At 41.9% G+C, this 18856-nt stretch overlaps 1 protein-coding gene across 5 annotated transcripts in view; it reads left to right on the top strand.

Annotated features, from left to right (window-relative positions):
- Positions 1 to 18856, top strand: part of LOC310772608 (protein NLRC3-like) — a 153051-nt gene that overhangs the window by 12288 nt on the left and 121907 nt on the right. For all 5 annotated transcript variants that reach the window (XM_083632451.1, XM_083632449.1, XM_083632448.1 and 2 more), the window contains exons 2-10: positions 1777 to 1857; positions 2015 to 2250; positions 5998 to 6060; positions 6410 to 6488; positions 7133 to 7181; positions 14255 to 14321; positions 15037 to 15115; positions 15630 to 15672; positions 16340 to 16609. In XM_083632451.1, the coding sequence (XP_083488577.1) occupies positions 2123 to 2250; positions 5998 to 6060; positions 6410 to 6488; positions 7133 to 7181; positions 14255 to 14321; positions 15037 to 15115; positions 15630 to 15672; positions 16340 to 16609 (778 nt within the window). In that variant the 5' untranslated portion in view covers positions 1777 to 1857; positions 2015 to 2122. The remainder of the gene's footprint in view (positions 1 to 1776; positions 1858 to 2014; positions 2251 to 5997; positions 6061 to 6409; positions 6489 to 7132; positions 7182 to 14254; positions 14322 to 15036; positions 15116 to 15629; positions 15673 to 16339; positions 16610 to 18856) is intronic.

Raw genomic sequence — 18856 nt, 5'->3', positions numbered from 1 at the left:
GTCAAGTCACGTTGGTTACATTATCGTAAATGATATAAATATACCTGTTTCATCGCTGGTTGGAATCATGAAACAGAATTAGCGAGGCAGCTAGCCTAGCAATGCAAGTTCCAGTAGCGACCATCACGTCAAAAGCTAAGTTTCCAATGTTAATGACTCTATATATGACACAATTGAATTCAGAGATTATTTCTACCAAAATTGATGGCGTAATGGTTAAGATACGGTACTCTGAAGCGGTGCCGCAGGATCGAATCCCAGACAAGGTAATTTTTTTTTCTTTCGATGTAGCAGAAGGACTATAAAATAAGGCTAATCACACTAGTTCAACATATGGTGTTGTGGACTGTAAATTCATAATTAATGCCTACTTAACACCCCTATTTGTGTATGTATTGTATATATTGGCCTGCACTTGCAATGCTGTGACTTGTCTTTTAGATATTTTCCTTTTATCTCTGAAGATATGACCGCTGCATACTTAAGACACTAAGACAGGCAGACTGAGCCAAGGAAGACAAGTATGAAAGATAAAACAATACAGACGTTAAAATAAATCAAATGTCACAGAAAATAAAACAATGAGATCAAAAGACAGTGACATGTGACAACTTCGTGTCACATGCTCCACCTCAGCAGGAAACATGTCATTTTGTGACAGACAGATTTTAGATCCTCTCTCTCTCTCTCACACACACACACACACACACACAGTGGCGTGCCTGACCAAGTTGGTGCCCTAGGCAAGATTTTTGCTGGTGCCCCCCCTCCCCCAAAGAAAATATAATAAAAATTATATCGCAGCTAATTCCACCACTGCAGTGCAGGCTCAGAATCGCCCTTCCAGTGGCGCTGGAAGTACTTTTAGGTAGGGGGTGCTGTAAGGAAGGGACTCTTGGTGCTGCCCGCGAGGGCAGCGCCAAAGAAAATTTGACGTTTTTTGGACTTTCATCCATATTTAGAAGAATATTTAATTTTAAATTAACATTAGGATTATACTGTTGTGATGTCATTATTCAGTATCTTCTCCTTTTCTCATTCACTTTCATGTAAGCACCTGCTCTCCCTTTAGTCGTTTTACACTACAACAGACAGCAACACAGGCATAAACACTGAACTTATTATTATTATTATGGAAAACCAGATTATGATGAAAATCAAACACTTTTGAAGAGAGAGCGTATGAAATAAGATTAGAGCTGGGAAGCACAAACTGTTTTTAATGCATCTTGTTGGTGGTATAAACACAAGACAGCCAAATCCAACAATTTCAAAAATCCCATTTCTTGCCACCAGGGGGTGCTGCAGCACCCTCAGCACCCACCTTCCAGCTCCCTTCCCCCACTCTGGGAAAAAGCTCCGAGCAGGTAGAAGGGGGGGCGGCCGCGCAGGGGTTGGGGTGGTATGGATTAGGGACCATGGTGAAAGTGCTGCAGCCCAGGCAGCCAGAAAGCCAGAATTAGAAAAATGATTTCACTATTATTTAAAGACTTAAGACATTGTTCTGCTTATTTTTTGTCTACTATTGTAAAATAATAGTAGGTCTATTATCATGAAAAAGTATTTGTAATTTTTTTTTTTTTATACCCTTTCTGGCGCCCCTAAGCCCCTAACGGCTCAAGCGCCCGTAGCATTTGCCTAGTTCGCCTAATGGACGGCACGCCACTGCACACACACACACACACACACTCTCTCATTGAATTTTGAAGCCATATAAATATTTCCTCCTTCACGTGTGTTGCTCTGCTGTTTAGTTCACTGTGTTTTCTCTGTCAGTGTCTCCACTTCAGATGAAGGCAGAAGGTCTCTGGGATTTGATCTGGATGCTGTGAATTCACCAGGCAAACATCTTCCAAGGTAACATGACTGTTTGATGGATATACTAGCTGACATTGTATCATGTGACTGTTGTAACACCAGCTGCTAAAGTCTTTCAAATCACCTGCTGTTTGTGGATGGCCTTCATAGTGACATCATATACAACCTGTGTTCTCTTTGTGGCCATGTTTTTTAGTGGGGGGTTTTATCTGGAGTAAACCCCAGGTGAGCACGAGGAGAACAAACTCCACACAGAAGGGCCTTTTTTACGACATAACCCACCTGGACACCAGACAGCAAAGACATGGGGAGACTATGCCCCCAGGGTTACCGGCCCAGGCAGGAATCGAACCCACAACCTTCTCGCTGTCCGGTAACAGCGTTACTACTGCAAGATGAGAACCCACATGACAGCCGGATGGAAGCTAAGAGGTAAGAGGATGATCTATATTAATCTGTGAGCCAGTAGTGTTGGTTGATGCCATCTGAGGGGATACACACTTGGTTCACACCAGAAGCAGCGCGCCAAGGAAGCATCGAGCAGCGTCGAGTAGGAGCCTTGCTATTCACCCCAGAAGCACTCCACACCGTTTTGCTCCACACCTCGCTCTGTTTTGCTCCACACCTCGCTCTGTTTTGCTCCACACCTCACTCTGTTTTGCTCCACACCTCACTCTGTTTTGCTCCACACCTCACTCTGTTTTGCTCCACACCTCACTCTGTTTTGCTCCACACCTCGCTCTGTTTTGCTCTGCGCCGGTCACAACCTGTATTGACTTCATGCCTGGCTGCTTGTGTACTGCTCACGGCTCGTGTGAAAAATAGACTAGACGTCATCAGTCGCAGCCCAAGTACTGTTCCAATGCAAAATTCACATTCGCCAAGATGTGTTCTCGACACGCCCACTTTACCGAGGATGCTCTGGTTGGTGACTTGTGTCATCTTGGCAAGGCACGTATCCCAGCATTCATTTCTGCATAAGCGGAAGCAGAACGCAGCAGAGAAGACGCCATAAGCTCCGGGAAGTTTTTTTTTACAATTTAAAGTTTTATTTCATCACTAAATTAATTTCTGATGACTTTTGATGCCTACAAGCAGGGTAGTAGGTTTCAATAAGTTGCCACTTTACCAACATTTATGTCGAAAAATGGCAAAAAAAACTCCAGAGCACAATTGGCTGCATCTACATCAGCTGAGCTTTTTATTTGTGTAGTACTGCAGGCGGCCTCTGCGCTGGTATTGCGCAATACCCTCAAGAACGCATCGTCTCAAACTGCCAACAGCATTATGTGTGCTTGTGACCTAGCAAGTTCATTCTTCCAAGAACGACTAGCAAGAATGTTCTCCCCAAGAACACAAGAACAAGAACGCATTCTTGGTATTGAGAAAGGGCCCAGGTGTAACAGTTTGGACTTAAAAGGCAGAGAAGCAGGCTAGGCAGTTAGCAGGGAAGAACAGGTGTTTATATGGTAGTTTGGAATGTGGCTGGTGGTAGGTCTGCAGGCTTGGTCTGAGGCAGGAAGGCAGGCTGGAGATCCTGGGCAAGGAGACAGGGAGAAGGTTAGGACCAGAACAGCAGAACAGAACAGAATAACAACAATTGCAAGAAGTGCTAGAGAACCTGGAGTAGAGTGCTGCAAACCCGAGGGTACCCTCGCGGGCCCCTCGGGCCTGCCAATACGGGCCAAGGCCGGGCTCGTTTTTTCTTTTTTTTTAATTAATAGGTCCGGGCCGGGCCGGGGTCGGGCCGTTTTTCAATAATTAAATAAAATAACGTTGTATTACTCGCTTGATTTTACACAGCAGAGCAGTCACACAAGAGGAGGAGCGCACACTGCACAGACACTCGCCTAGCCACAGCCACACACACACAGACACACACACCCTCACCGTGACGTAGTCTGCCACTCCGTCAGCGTAAAAAACAACAACAAAACAAGCCGCGTGTGTCCGTCCGTGTCCGTGTCGTGAGAGAGAAATAAGATCGATGGACATAAAACAAAGTTTGCGAGGGGAGAGTTAAACAGTCCCCACTGCAGTAGGGAAAGCTCATTTCAACCTGTTCAAAATGAACCCATCTACCATACATTGTGAGGACACTAATGTGACGTTATTCAATGCAGCTATAAACGGTAAGTCTGCTGTTTTAATTTCGATATGCTTGAGTGACATAATGTTTCAGTTTGTGGGCATTGTTGCTGTTGGCAATTAAACGATCTAACGTTCTCTTTCTCGAGACATGTGTGGATGTTGATAGGCCACGGTAGCGTGTGTGAGAGGGGGAGAGAGAGACAGAGAGAAAGCTGCAGTGTTTGTCTTCATAGGCAACACAGTCTAGCAACGTTTTGTACCAACGAGTTCAGCAGCGCGGCAGCATGCACAGAGAGGGAGAGAGAGATGTGTCGTCATATCGTGATATTGATGTCGGGCCTCGCAACGGGCTCGGGCCAATTAATTTCATGACTCATCCGGGCCGGGTCGGGCACGGGCCTGCATGTCACGGGCCGGGGAGGGCTCGGGCCGAGATTTCAGGCCCGCGCAGCTCTCTAACCTGGAGACGTGACTGACGTGTACATTAGGGTTTAATATTTTTCCCGAAAATGAGGCATAGCGGGAAACGGGAAATGAAGAAAAATCCCGGGAAATCGCCCTTTTTTTTTTTTTTAATAAATCTATGGGTTGCTAATTTGATGCTGTAGTGTCTTATTTGCTGATATCAATAATTATTCTCATTCTTATTATAGGATTAAAGAAAAATAATGAATTTATGTTAACAAACATTATAATTTAAGATAAAAACTTCATATGAAATGCCGTGTTCATTGCATGTGATCGTCTGCTGATAAGAACAGCCTCATGGAAATGTTATTTGACAATAAATAAACGGAATTCGTTACAGCACTTAATTTGGGAAGTGATATTGGACAATAAACAAATGAAATTCGTTAAAGCAAGTTATTTTGCGTGTTTCAATTAAGCTGAGATGGATTCCATATTCTGATAGCGTTCAGCAGCCTTTCTATAATAGCCAAACAATTTCATTTACTTTCCAAGTGACATTCATTGTTCAAGTGCAATTGAATCAATAAACTAGTGCAAACAATCACGGCCTGCGCCGCTTGTGCAAAATTCACGGCTTTAAGAATCCGTCATATGCTGCCATTTCTGACAGTATTTCGGCCACCGAGGCTTTTGGTGTTAAGTATGCTTCACTTGCGGGGTTTCTGCGACTCCAAATGTCGCAGCAACGCGCTTGTTGATCATCCTCCACATCTTATCTTAAACCCTAGTGTACATGAGTCTATAATCTGGCGAGGACTGGGGTGTTGCGCTGGAGTTTATATGGGAAGGCTGATTGTGATGGCAGGCAGCTGTGAAGCTGAGGGTTCTACCCAAAAGCAGTCACAGTGGCACATCGAGAGGACTGAGCAAATCTAACTTATTCATACTTTGGACTACATACTCCAGGGTTGAGGCCATTGTGTGACGTCAGACAACTGATTCCCAGCCTAGTCGGGGTAGATTTTCCCCCCAGAGTTTTCAAGTCGGAGCTGCCACCTGTGTTTTTAGTGACTTTGAACGGCTGTACGGTTTCCTCCAATTCTTTGGTGATACTAACTAACTGGGCGACTGTAGCTCACTTCATACTGTACGGAGAGTGCCTGTAAAGGCATTGTGTATCTTGGTTATGTGGGCGATATGGCAAATGGACGAAACTCCCACAAGGTGGGCGTATCCCTTTAACAATAATAGAACATTGCTCTTAACATTTTTCATGTAGAGAAAGTTTGTAGCTATATATGTTAGCCTTTGCTGCTAACTGTCTGGTTATTCTTCGGCTGCTAGTTCAGTGAGTTTTGGTCATAGAGTGATCAGACTAATAGCACTGGAATCCGTGGATTGATCAGCTTTTGTTTGACATCTTGTTGGACTTACTGGTGCAAACAGAAAAATCCAACCATTACTGTGATCACTGCGATGGTACAATAGTGTATTTCCAAACAGGTAACATCTGTACAACAATAGCAGCTGTTGAGGAAGAGGAGAGTGTTTCTCCTTCACTCTCCTCTCACAGGTTTTCTTTCTGGTTCTGGGATTTGAACCGGTGACCTTCTGGTCAAAATGCTGCTTCTCTTCAGGTTCAAACTGCACTTATTTTGTCTCTCCTATTTCTATCAGGATCCAGAGAGCAGACTCCCCTGGGCCCAGCTGTGTGGATGGAGCGCCCTCTGCTGAGCAAAGGTAAGACTTTAATCAGATGTTGTTATCCATCTCTCCTGAGAAGAGGACTCAAGTCATGAGATCTAAAATTGGTTCGGCATGGGCGCCTAACTGTGTGTTAAATGGACAAAATTTGAACTGACTGTGGGGTTTGGGGGCATAGAGCTGAGGGAACATAGGGGCTAAATGAACAGAGGGCTGAGGGAACATAGAGCTGAGGGAACATAGGGGCTAAATGAACATAGGGCTAAATGAACATAGAGCTGAGGGGACATAGGGGCTAAATGAACATAGAGCTGAGGGAACATAGAGCTGAGGGGACACATTGTTTTACTTCGGTGGAGACCTCATTTTCATGTTTTCTCCACAGAGTTGAGCAGCAAAGGACAGAAGTCCCCAGTGGTCAGTCTGTCCAGGAGCATCAAACACACCTGGACTCCACAGCTAAGGTGTGTACATGTACAACAAGTCAGTGTGTAATCAATGTAACTAAATTATAATTACAACTGATCTCATATCTGTTTAGAAACACTCAAAGAAACAATAAACACAGGGACACTGTCTTCGTTGTTTGTGGTTTCTGTGTGTGATGTGTGTATTGTTGATGTGCTGTTTTATTCTATCTTGGATGGCTCATTCTGGGCCAACCGTGTTTTTACAAACGAGGACCACAATGGAAACAACTCATGGACTTTATTATGTTTTATTCCTCAACAATTTTAATACCGGTGTCTGGATTTTATCTGTTCATTTGTATTTTTAACAACTTTCTTAAATCAATCAATCAATCAATCAATCAATCAATCAATCAATTCATTCATTCATTCATCCATTCACACCAGTGAAAATCAATAGAGCAGCACAATGGCTTGTCCGTACTATGAAATATGATGGTGCCGGGGCCACTGTTGTCATGCAGTAACACATCACATCTGAAAGTTTGGGTCAGTTGTGAAGCTGAAGAAATGCATAATGTACCAGATACTGTGTGTTTGTAATGAAGGGGAAGATAGTATCAGACAATAGAACTTATATCACGATTAAATTAACAATAATATTCTTGTGATTGTGAATATTTCTGTGATTTTACCAGGGAACAACGATGGCGACCGATAAAGAGAAGGTAGAAGACATGATGGCAGGTAGGTGAAACGGGGAGACTGATGCTGAATCCAAATGTCGTACTTAGTGTGACATTATAATTTATAAGCCGGTAAAGCCACTTTTAGCCGCCTTTATTTCTATAGAGAGCCAAAGTGAACGTCACTTCCTGCCTCTATCATCGTACCAGCGTCTGAAAAAATATGAATGGTGAGAGACAATACTATTTTGATCCCGTTTGAATTGTGCCATGAGCTCCACATGTAAAGTTTGTCCATTTAAAAGAGAACTGTGTATGTCAAGAATGTCGCAGTTTGTCCTGAAACCGAAACATAAGGTTTCGTTTTGTCAATCGACTGCATCTCTCGTCTTGCACAATCACACCATCAACAACACTTATGTGACTGGTTGTGCGTAGTCTTTCTCATTATAACTTATACTGTAGTGCCACAGTTTTACCACAAACCATTTTTATCCCCCATTGGTGCTAATTTTAATTTATTTATCCTGGTTGCTGCTCCACCCTCTGTCGATCTGGGGAGAGCCGAAACTGGCTCCATGCTTCCTCCGAGACATGGGCAGTTAGCCAGCCGCTTCTTTTCACCTGACAGGGGAAGCTTCACCGGTAGGACATAGCACGTGGGAGGATCACGCTATTCCAACCAGTTCCCCTCCCTCTGAACAGGCGCCCCGAACGACCAGAGGAGGAACCACATCAGTGATCAGGATATTGCATGTTTTGGTGAAGGGGGTTCCTTTATGAAGGAAACCCCCAGGGGGCACGGGGAGAACATGCAAACTCCACACAGAAAGGCCCTTTTGACAACCCCACCCGGGCAGTGGGCACTCGAGGACATGCGGACGGGCACGCACTCCTTCAGCGCTCACAGCGTCCCAGGTGGGAATCGAACCCAGGATTGGTCCCAGGTGGAAATCGAACACATCTAGCTGTGAGGCGACAGCACTTACCACTGTGCCACCATGACCCCCAAACTTGATTTGGAAAGTTATTGTTTACATTGACAAACATGATATGTGTCCCCCGTGGCACAATTCAAATGGGATAAAAAAAGTATCATCTCCACCGTTCACTGCCATTTGTATTTTTTCAGATGCTGGTACGCTGAGAGAGGCAGGGAGTGATGTTCACTTTGTCTACCAGTGGTTCTCAAATGGGAGTCCGCGGACCCCCAGGGGTCCGTGGCACTTTGCCAGGGGGTCCGCGAAAAGTTTTCAAGTAAATTTTTTTTTTTTTTAATAAAATGCTACATGTTACTTATTCCTTCTCAAACTACTTCCTACATGGTGCTAGTCTATCAAAATATCTTGGCTGTCATTGATTGTGTTGCATAGTGGTTTTCTGTACTGTTGACAAATTGTGATATTGTAAGTCGCTTTGGATAAAACAAAAGTGTCTGCTAAATGACGTAATGTAAATGTAATGTAATTAACACATTCACTGCCAGCCATTTTTTTTTTACTGTAGGTAGGTTCTGCCAGAGGGTTTTTTTGAGGATTCTGGCTCATCTTTCAAGACCCGAGGATTCTTTTCTGCTAAGATTTTGTGAACACACAATATCTCAAAAGAACTAATAGAATATGTGCTTTCTCTGTCTAAAATAGTTAGTTTGTAGAGTTAGTAGTTATGTAAGCATTAGCAGTTGAATACAGCATGGTTTCAGCGTCAGAAAAATGATTCTGAGATAAACGGCTTTTTGTGAAATTCGATAGAACAGTCACTTTAACCATTCATTTTTGGCATCAGTAAGACGTCAGACATCTAAACAATAGTTTTGAACAGTAATTTCCTCCATAACAGCAGGAAACCCCCCTCTGCTTCCAACTCCTCCCTCCGTGGGCGTTCTTCTTGGCTGCAGCGGCCGTGTCACAAGCTTGTCACCAGTCTCACTGCTTTGCTGCTGCTGTGCCTGTCTGCGCGGCCGCTCTTTGAGGAAGTCTGGATGGACTCGCTCGCTTCTTGGAGTTTTGGTTGAGAGCTTTGATGAAGCTTTTGCGATTCTGGTCATATTTATGCTGCGTGTTTCAAAGTGTGTTCCACCCGTAATCTATTATGCAAATTTGCAATCCCGCACTGCCAGCAATCAGCGCGAAAACGAAAGCGTTTTCGCCAATCCATTTTCATGAGAATGGCTTCGTCACACTGCTTTTTGCTTGCCTTCCTCTAGTCAGGAAAGCACTGTCGCCACTTAGTGGGTCGGTGGAATGGGTTGTACACGTTGTACACGTCCAATACTTATATAAGAGATGTAAAAGGGTTAGATGCACATCCCACCGTCAAAAAAACAAAATCGATTTTTTTTTAACGTAAAAACACGTCATTGGCAGTGAACGGTTGGATTTTGTTTGACGTAAAAACACGTCATTGGCAGTGAACGTGTTAAAAAAATTTTTTTTTTTTTTTTTTTTGCAAAATCTTCATAGTTCAACGAAAATAGTTTATGCTTTAAATCTAAAATGGTTCATGGATTACATTCTAATAACAAACCTATCAAATTAAAAGTCAAGCACGTTACCGTGGAAACAATTAAGCTTAGCCCAAAATCACAAATCAGAATGAGGGGGTCCCCGGTATATTTTCTATCTTGTAAGGGGTCCTTGGCTGAAAAACATTTGAGAACCTCTGCTCTATACAACATATAGGCTACACACATTCATATACAGAAAGGTTTGTAAATAAGGACCAGGCTATGGCTAAATTGGGTATTTCTCACATCCCGCAAAGTCTGCGAGTCTGCATTTGCATTCAGCTTAGTGATTTGGGGCTCTAATGCAAACAGAGGGATCCAGGGTCCCATCCCAACATTCACCTTTTACAACCCATCCTTTCAATAGGGCGAATCTGTCATCTGTGTGATATCACAACAACAAAAAAGTACTTCCAGGCGCCACTGCAGCAAAAACTATGAAATCTGCTGAAAAGCTGTGCCAAACAAACATTTATGTCTCGTACAACCTATATATCACAACACTTATTTTGACTTTGTGAGTGAGAGTAGAAGTAGCTCAAGCTTCTGATGTATATAATGTACAGTACCAGTCAAAAGTTTGAACACACCTTCCCATTCACTTAAATGAGAAAGTGTATCCAAATGTTTAACTAGTACTGTATGTAGTGTTAAACAGGACATGGAACATTTGATCACGTGACTCTAGTTAATTTGCATTTCACCTCAGAGAAGACAGAACACTGATTTCATGTCTGAAATTTACCTACATTTGTTAGCAAGATGAACAACATTTTATCACCTTTTTATCAACTAGGGCGCTGCTTGATGACCTCACTATGTTGACTGTACAGTACAGTACTGTACAGTACAGTACAGTACAGTACAGTACAGTACAGTAGTGTTGGTAGTAAGGATTTTGAATGTTTTATGAATCAAAACAACCACAAACCAAGTCAGAAACACAACAGCCCTGTGAGCCTCTTGAATTTGAGTGAGTTCCTGCTCCATAGGCTGCCACATTATAAAGGTTGAAAAAAGCATAAAACAAACTGGGATTTCTCAAAGAGTACTACAGATAAATGAAAGCTGAATTAAGGTGATAGAGTCCTAAAAGTGGTGACTCATTTAAAGTAAAAAAAAAAAAAAAATCCTGATACATAGGTTTACCAGAACTCTCTTCACATAAACACAGCCTCGCTCAACCACATAAACACAGAACACAACAAAACAATGTTGCACCACGAAAATACACAAAGGGCAGCGTCTCTTATGCCCTCACTATTCGTTTGCGTACATAGTTATGCAGCGAGCTAAACACTCTCCCATAAAGGACCCAAGACAGGAGCTGGCTTTAGGCGTTTTAATGGAAGCGGTGTAAAACTGTAAAACAATACAAAGAGAGACATATTAAGTCCCATTATAATCATATAATATTTCCATACAAATAAAATAGCAACTGTAGTAAGAATAACAAAGCTAACATGTAATATGAAAGCTAGCAAAACAACTCAAGTATATGCAAATATATTTACTGTAGGTCTACATACCACAAATTGTGATTAACACTAACAAGTTGACATGACAAGCATCTAACATCAAGTTAACAGCTTACAGTAATCATTCTTACAATCTGACATGTTAACAGGCATGTTGACATTATAATAAAATAAACTTACAGATTATGCTTCTTGAAGAACAAACAAGCAGATGGAAGAGGAATGTGAGATGCTTCTTGCCATGAGGTGTCTGACAAAATGGCCGATTCAAACTTATAAACTTTATTGAGAGCCTGAGCTTAACATAAACACAGCCACCAGGTGGCGCTAAACTACATTTACTGAAAGATAAATAATGTTTTGTATTTACGTCTATGCAACATTTAGGAGGAGCAGAATAGCGTCTCTCTACATAAACACACTGCCACACTATTATCTGGGCCAGAAGTGATCATTTTGAGGGGAAACTTTTGTATAATCATGTTTTTAAACGAAATCGTTGCATATTATATCTTTAAATGGAGTGTCTAGCTTAAAGTATAGAGTAGTTAGACTTCAGAGTGCATGGTTTCAACATGAACTGCTGTTTAAAACAAACAGCAGTTGTGCAAACAGCCTGTCAAAAAACACAATTTAATTAATCATGTTGATGATTTGTTATAGTTGTAGCTTGAAAGAGAGACACTATTGATAGTGTGTGAATTGGCATTTCTCCAATTTATTGTGTAACTGAGAGTTATCTGGTCTACACAAACACTACATTTCAACGCATTTTATGTCACATGAAATATCATAAATATGGAACTATATAGGCTATGTGCTGCCAGCAAAAAGCTTCCAGGACACAACTATGGTTAATACTTTACAGCAATACTATAAAATAATGAATTGAGTTCCTGCAGTAACGCGCATGCGCAAGTACTTAGTCGCTAGCTGTTGGAGAAAAATATAAGTTCCATGCCAAAATTCTATTTCTAGTTTACTTTAATATTGGTTTGTTTGGAATAGGAACTGAAACTTTCTAAAATGCAAAACATTCATAACATTGATTGTTCATATTCATTAAAACATAATCACAGTATCATATAACTGATTATTCTTAAAATGATACTTTAAAACACTTCATTTGCAATATTGAAAATAGAAAGAATTTAGTGAGCACAGTTAATCGTCCTCTCTCTAGTAGTTTACTAAACTAGGGAGCACAGTACTCAAAGTACAGATTTGTGCTGGTGTTGAAGGTTTTCTGTGACGTACAACCTGTAACTATAAACATTAGATTTCACAATGTGCCTGTATTTTAGACAAAATAACTTCATTACAAGTTATTAGTACAACAAGTACGTACATACGGCAGATCTCCAACACTAGCTGTGACTAGACTGCCTGGAATGCAGAATTGAATCCGAAGCAACAGCAACTGCACGAAGTGCGGAGAGAGGTGCTCTGGGCTTCACACTCTGTGTCCCCCCGGAGTTGCCGGTGTCCGGAGTTAATTGAGTTAAACTCTGAAGCCGTACAGTACAGACTACAGAGATGCACGCACACACACAGTCAACATAATAGTCTGTTACATATAATAGTCTGGTACACATGATATAAAATATACACCTGCCTCATGATTCTTTAGCCTGTGGTACATTCGTGTACAAAGCGACAAACATTGTGTAAGAGTATTGATAGAGATCGAGACAGAGTACTGTATATACTGTATGTGCCAGGTACTCAATAACTTTTCATTGATAGCTCAGTTAGCAGAGCAGCTATATTTGAAAGTGGGATTTCGGCTGTTCGAATCCTGCTGTGTGGAGCATTCCATTTTTACCTTTTAATGGAACTAAGATCCTGGTGAAATATGGTCTAATTGTGAACGTTCAATCAACGTCTGCAAATAGTGGGTGAAAAAACTTTCACTTTTGAACCTGTCTTGATCGTTTTATCGACGGTGACCCTAACATATTTTCAATAGAAAAGTGCTCGCTGGGTTAAAACTCGTTATATAAGGATTTTTCTAAATGTCTGGAGAAAATGAATGGGAAACTCACTTCCGTAGCAAGAGATGTCACGTGACATTTCAGCTCTATATTTTGTGCCCTTAACACATTCACTGCCAGCCGTTTTTCAATCCTGTAGTTAGCTTCTGCCAAGGTTTTTTTTTGAGGATTCTGGCTCATCTTTCAAGAGCCGAGGATTTGTTTCTGTTAGGATTTTGTGAACACACAATATCTCAAAAGAACTAATAGAATGTGTGCTTTCTCTGTCTAAAAGAGTTAGTTTGTAGAGTTAGTAGTTATGTAAGCATTAGCAGTTGAATACAGCATGGTTTCAGCGTCTGAAAATTTATTCTGAGATAAACGGCTTTTTGTGAAATTCGATAGAACAGTCACTTTAACCATTCATTTTTGGCATCAGTAAGACGTCAGACATCTAAACAATAGTTTTGAACAGTAATTTCCTCCATAACAGCAGGAAACACCCCTCTCCTTCAAACTCCTCCCTCCGTGTGTGTTCTTCTTGGCTGCAGCGGGCGTGTCACAAGCTCGTTTCTGTTGCTGCTGTAACCTCGCGTCACCAGGCTCACTGCTTTGCTGCTGCTGTGCCTGTCTGCTGGCGGCCGCTGGGCAAGTCTGGATATGGGCTCGCTCGTTTCTTGGGGTTTGTGTTGAGAGCTTTGATGAAGCTTTTGCGATTCTGGTCTTATTTATGCTGCGTGTTTCAAAGTGTGTTCCACCCGTAATCTATTATGCAAATTTGCAAAACCCCACCGCCAGCTCCCAAGCGCGAAAGTGAAAGCGTTTTCGCCAATCCATTTTCATGAGAATGGCTTCCTCACACTGCTTTTTGCTTGCCTTCCTCTAGTCTGGAGAACACTGTCGCCACTTAGTCGGTCGGTGGAATGGGTTGTACACGTTCGGTGGCTCCAATATTTTTATAGGAGACGTGGGGAGCGTTGATCCACGTCCCACCGTCAAATTTTTTTTTTTTTTTTTAAGCCGAGATATCTCGTCATTGGCAGTCAACCGTTGGATTCTGTAAGCCGAGATATCTCGTCAATGGCAGTGAACGTGTTAATATAGGCTATACAGTGTAGTCTATCCAATCTATAGTCTGTGTGTGTGTGTGTGTGTGTGTGTGTGTGTGTGTGTGTAGGTGTTTGCTCTACTATGAGTGAGTGTGAGAGAGAGGAGGATCATGACAGCTGCACTAAAGCTAAGAGGTGAGATGATGATCTCTAAGGTTGTGTCCACTGTCCAGCAAAGCCTTGTTTTCCTGAGGCAGCATAGTTTTGATTTGTCTGCAATAGAGCTTAATAGTCACATGACGGAAGAGTATTTCCCTGTTCATATTCATATAGCGCTGACAGGCCATAGGGCTGAGGGAACATAGAGCTAAGGGAACATAGGGCCGAGGGAACATAGAGCTAAGGGAACATAGGGCTGAGGGAACATAGGACTGAGGGAACATAGAGCTGAGGGAACATATGGCTGAGAGAACATAAAACTGAGGGAACGTAGAGCTGAGAGAACATAGAGCTGAGGGAACATAGAGCTAAGGGAACATATGGCTGAGGGAACATAGAGCTAAGGGAACATAGGGCTGAGGGAACATAGGACTGAGGGAACATAGAGCTGAGGGAACATATGGCTGAGAGAACATAAAACTGAGGGAACGTAGAGCTGAGGGAACAGGGCTGAGAGAACATAAAACTGAGGGAACGTAGAGCTGAGGGAACATAAAACTGAGGGAACAGAGCTGAGGCAACATAGGGCAGAGAGAACATAGAACGGAGGGAACATAGGGCTGAGGGAACATAGAGCTGCTGAGGGAACATATAGAGCTGCTGAGGGAACATAGGGCTAAATGAACATAGGGCTGGGGGAACATATTTGTTTACTCAGATGGAGACCTCATTCTTCATGTTTTCTCCACAGAGTTGAGCAGCAAAGGAAAGATGTCCCCAGTGGTCAGTCTGTCCAGGAGGATCAAACACACCTGGACTCCACAGCTAAGGTGTGTACATGTACAACATGTTTTACTACAGCTACACATTTGGCCTGTTAGCCTCTTCAGATTAAACATCAAGTCAGTGTGTAATGTAACTACATTATAATTACAACGCATCTCATCTGTTTAGAAATTGGAAATCAATGGAGCAGCCAAACCAATGCACACCACTAGAGCTGCAGTGCATGATGTCATAATTGACATAGTTTAGTTGGCAGGTTGAGTGAGACTATAACAGATCGTCAGTTTAGACCAGAACCTGCTGTGCAGAGAAGCTTTAGATTTACTACAGAGACATCAACCTAGTCGGAAGGGGGTGGCGTGGGGGGTTGTGAAATATGATCCTCTTGTCCTGCAGTAACACATCATCACATCTGAAAGTTTGTGTTGTGAATCTGAAGAAATGCATCAGCGGGTACCGTGTGTTTGTAATGAAGCGTAGATAAGGTCAGACAAAGAACAAATATGACCATTATATTACCGATGATATTCTTATGAATATTTCCTGTGATTTTACCAGGGAGCAACGATGGTGACGGCTAAAGAGGATACCACGAGGAGAGGTAGGTGACACAGGGTCCTAATGCAAACAGAGGGACCCAGAATCCCAACATTCACCTTTTACAACCCATCCTTTCAATACATTACCTTCAAGCAGGCTGAGCACGGATTCAGTGGTGATACTGCTGACAGCAACACTAGCAACAGTTGATTTGTTGATGGAAAAATTTCTTAATTTTATTATGTCTTTGGCAGCAACTGGTGCAGAAGTCAAAAGTCAAGATTCTGCCAGAAGTGGAATAGCCCACTGCCACTGTTAGTATGTAGGATGACTGAGCAGAGGTGTGGCCATCACTCCAGATTGAAATAATTTGTACACAACAAAAATGTAATTTCTTTTAAATGGATGAAAACATGTTTATATTCACTTAGAAAATCTAATCTAATTAGATCAAGCAGCCATAGAACAGAATGTTTAAAGGCAATTATCGGGAAAGGACAAACAGCCTATTATTTCACCAGCGATAAATCAGACAATTGGATTATCTGTGATTTTGAAATATTCATTGATGGATTTCAGATTTTTGGAGATAGAAAATAACAGTACATATTTTTTTCAAATCAAGGCCTTCATGTAGTAATCCTTCAAAAGCAAAGTAGCCTGATATAAGATGATTTTAGCCTGATCCTCACTCAAATCAGCTCATTTTTCATTCCCTTTCTCCTCAGTGAAGCACTTTGTGGATGAACATCGCTTTGCGCTGATCCAGAGAGTGAACATGGTCAAACCAATCTTGGATGAGCTCCTGACTAAGGACGTTATCATGCAAGAAGCCTACAATAACATCATGTCTAAACCTACCACTCAGGATATGATGAGGGAACTCTATGAGTCACTGAATGCTAGTGGAGATGGAGGCAAAGATATCTTCTATGAGATCCTTAAGAAAGGGAAGTTTCTTGTAGGAAACCTCAAGAAACTCAAGAATCAAGAAGATGGTAAGTTGGACAGTGATTAACAGAAGAACATCTAAGAGCAAGGGGCACTTTTTGGGTGGAAGGTATGAGCAGAAATAGGTGTAACTAGAAAGTGAAATTGAATTATTTATATTTGAATTTGAATTGTTCAACTTGAATAATTGCATTGAAAATCGGAATCTGTATCATTGTGCTTCTTAGTCCGTTGCCATTCATCCTCATGCAAATGATCAATAGAGGTCAGCATTTCTGATTCACACAGATTCAATAGTTCAAATCTATTTTCCAGACGTAGTGTCATGGACAGTGTTGGGCTCGTTACTTAAAAAATATATATATTACTCATTAGTCATTACATTACATTGAATTACTCTTTTCAAAAGTAATATTATTACTTTACGTATTACTCCATGCCAACAGCAACACACAATTGCTAATTGTGTACTTTCTCAGCAAAATTCAGACTGTGCATGTGTGTACATGTGAATATAGGCCTAATTGCTTTGCCGGTATGCACAGCTAAAGGTCCTTACACATCAAGAGCGATGCGAATATACGGTACGAAATTGCGATGCGAGTTTCAATCACAGCCACAGATGTGTACACGTTGGAAGCGAATTTCTGAAAAATCGACCGTGGTTCGAAAAAAAAAACACCGCAACAACGCTCAGCGAAACTTCGCCGTTGGTATGGATGGTTGCATTGACTGATATAGGTTCGTAAAATATTATTGACATGCAAATTAATCGCACACAAAAAACGCTCCCGATGTGTAAGGACCTTAAGGCTTCAAACTATCTTTTTTCCCTAAAGCCTATTAGTCTAGTAGGAAGGAGGGGGTATCATGCACCCCCCGGAAATATACTTCTAATCAGCATTTCTAGATTGGAAAAATTGTGTAAAAAATGATGAGCTATGTTAAAAAGTTGTGAAAATGTCCCACATATCATTTGTATGCAAATTAGTGCCGCCATCACCAAAAAGTATATTTTCACTATATCTCAGCCAATATTGCAGATAACTGACGAAATAAGGTGTCTAGACCCATGTTTTGAGGGTCAAGGATCATAATAAAACTATTCCTGAAGTGGCCACATGTATCTGTGGCGTGCTACTATGCAAATTAGTGCTGCCATTATAAAAATATATGTTTTTTGTTGATGTACTAAATACCTCAGTCCAAAGTTCAACCCCTTCGCTGATGCCAACTGTGTTATTTTGCTGGGTGTTCAACCTCCACAAAACAAGGTAAGAAGCTAACTCAGCTACAGACCACACTACATCACAATACAGACGTGTACAGGACACAATTCTACTACAGGGTAAAAATGTGGTTATGGAGAGCTAGTAGCTAGTTAGTACTACTAGCGAGCTAGTAAACATATTAAATCTAACTAGAACCTAGTTTGTTGATGAAGCTGGGTTCATCTCTTATCTCATAATAAGGGGTTACACTTAGCGCAGCAAGGCACGCAAGCTAGAACTGACTGTGCGATATTTCTAGTCAGATTTAAAAGTCCAGATTTCATAACAGGGTGCCTATAAGTTAATGGTGATTTGGTGGGAGCAGACAGTAAGCCTGCATGCCCAAAAGAAAACAGAGTGTAGGTCCTGCAGCCCACAAATGCTGTCCAGCTACATGCATCCTTCATGTGCCATCATGTCTGATCGTGGTCATTTTACACCCCTCACTAAAATCAAAGGAACTGCTACAGAAAAACTACAACAGCTTCATACAATCTGGAACTGACGTCTCCACCAGTCACATGAGTCCCCATACCGTGTGCAATAAGTGTGTGAGCAGATCCCTACAACTCTCCCTGATGACCTGGAAAGTGTTGGCTATCACCGCAACTGTTATCAGCACTTTACAGGCAATCTTCATCTTCTGGTAGATGGTACGGAACCAGAACCATCAACCTCACAGTGGCATCACTCCCCTTGTAAATTGTCTTCAGGGGGTTCTGCTAGATTCATCTCTACACCAGAGTACATTTGTTGTGACAAAGTTGAGATCAAAGATGGTCATCGCAACACTGAGAAACCTGAATACTTCTCATCTTATAAGAACAACGAAAATGCATGGGAGCAAATTGAATCACGGGCCGATAAAATGGGTCTAGTTCGACTTCATAGGCAGGCAAAAGGCAAAGACCTCTTTGCTTGTAAGGCCAAACACCATCCATCATGGTTTAAATTCCGTACAGCATTTGCTAACTATGAGCCCCCTAGTCCAGGCACGGGCTGCTTGCCGCTGCTTCCGATATA

This window comes from Poromitra crassiceps, assembly GCF_964638095.1.
Source record: "Poromitra crassiceps genome assembly, chromosome: 3".
NCBI classification, from domain to species: Eukaryota; Metazoa; Chordata; class Actinopteri; order Beryciformes; family Melamphaidae; genus Poromitra; species Poromitra crassiceps.
The sequence above is the reverse complement of the archived record's forward strand: the minus strand, read 5'-3'. Positions and strand labels throughout refer to the sequence as shown.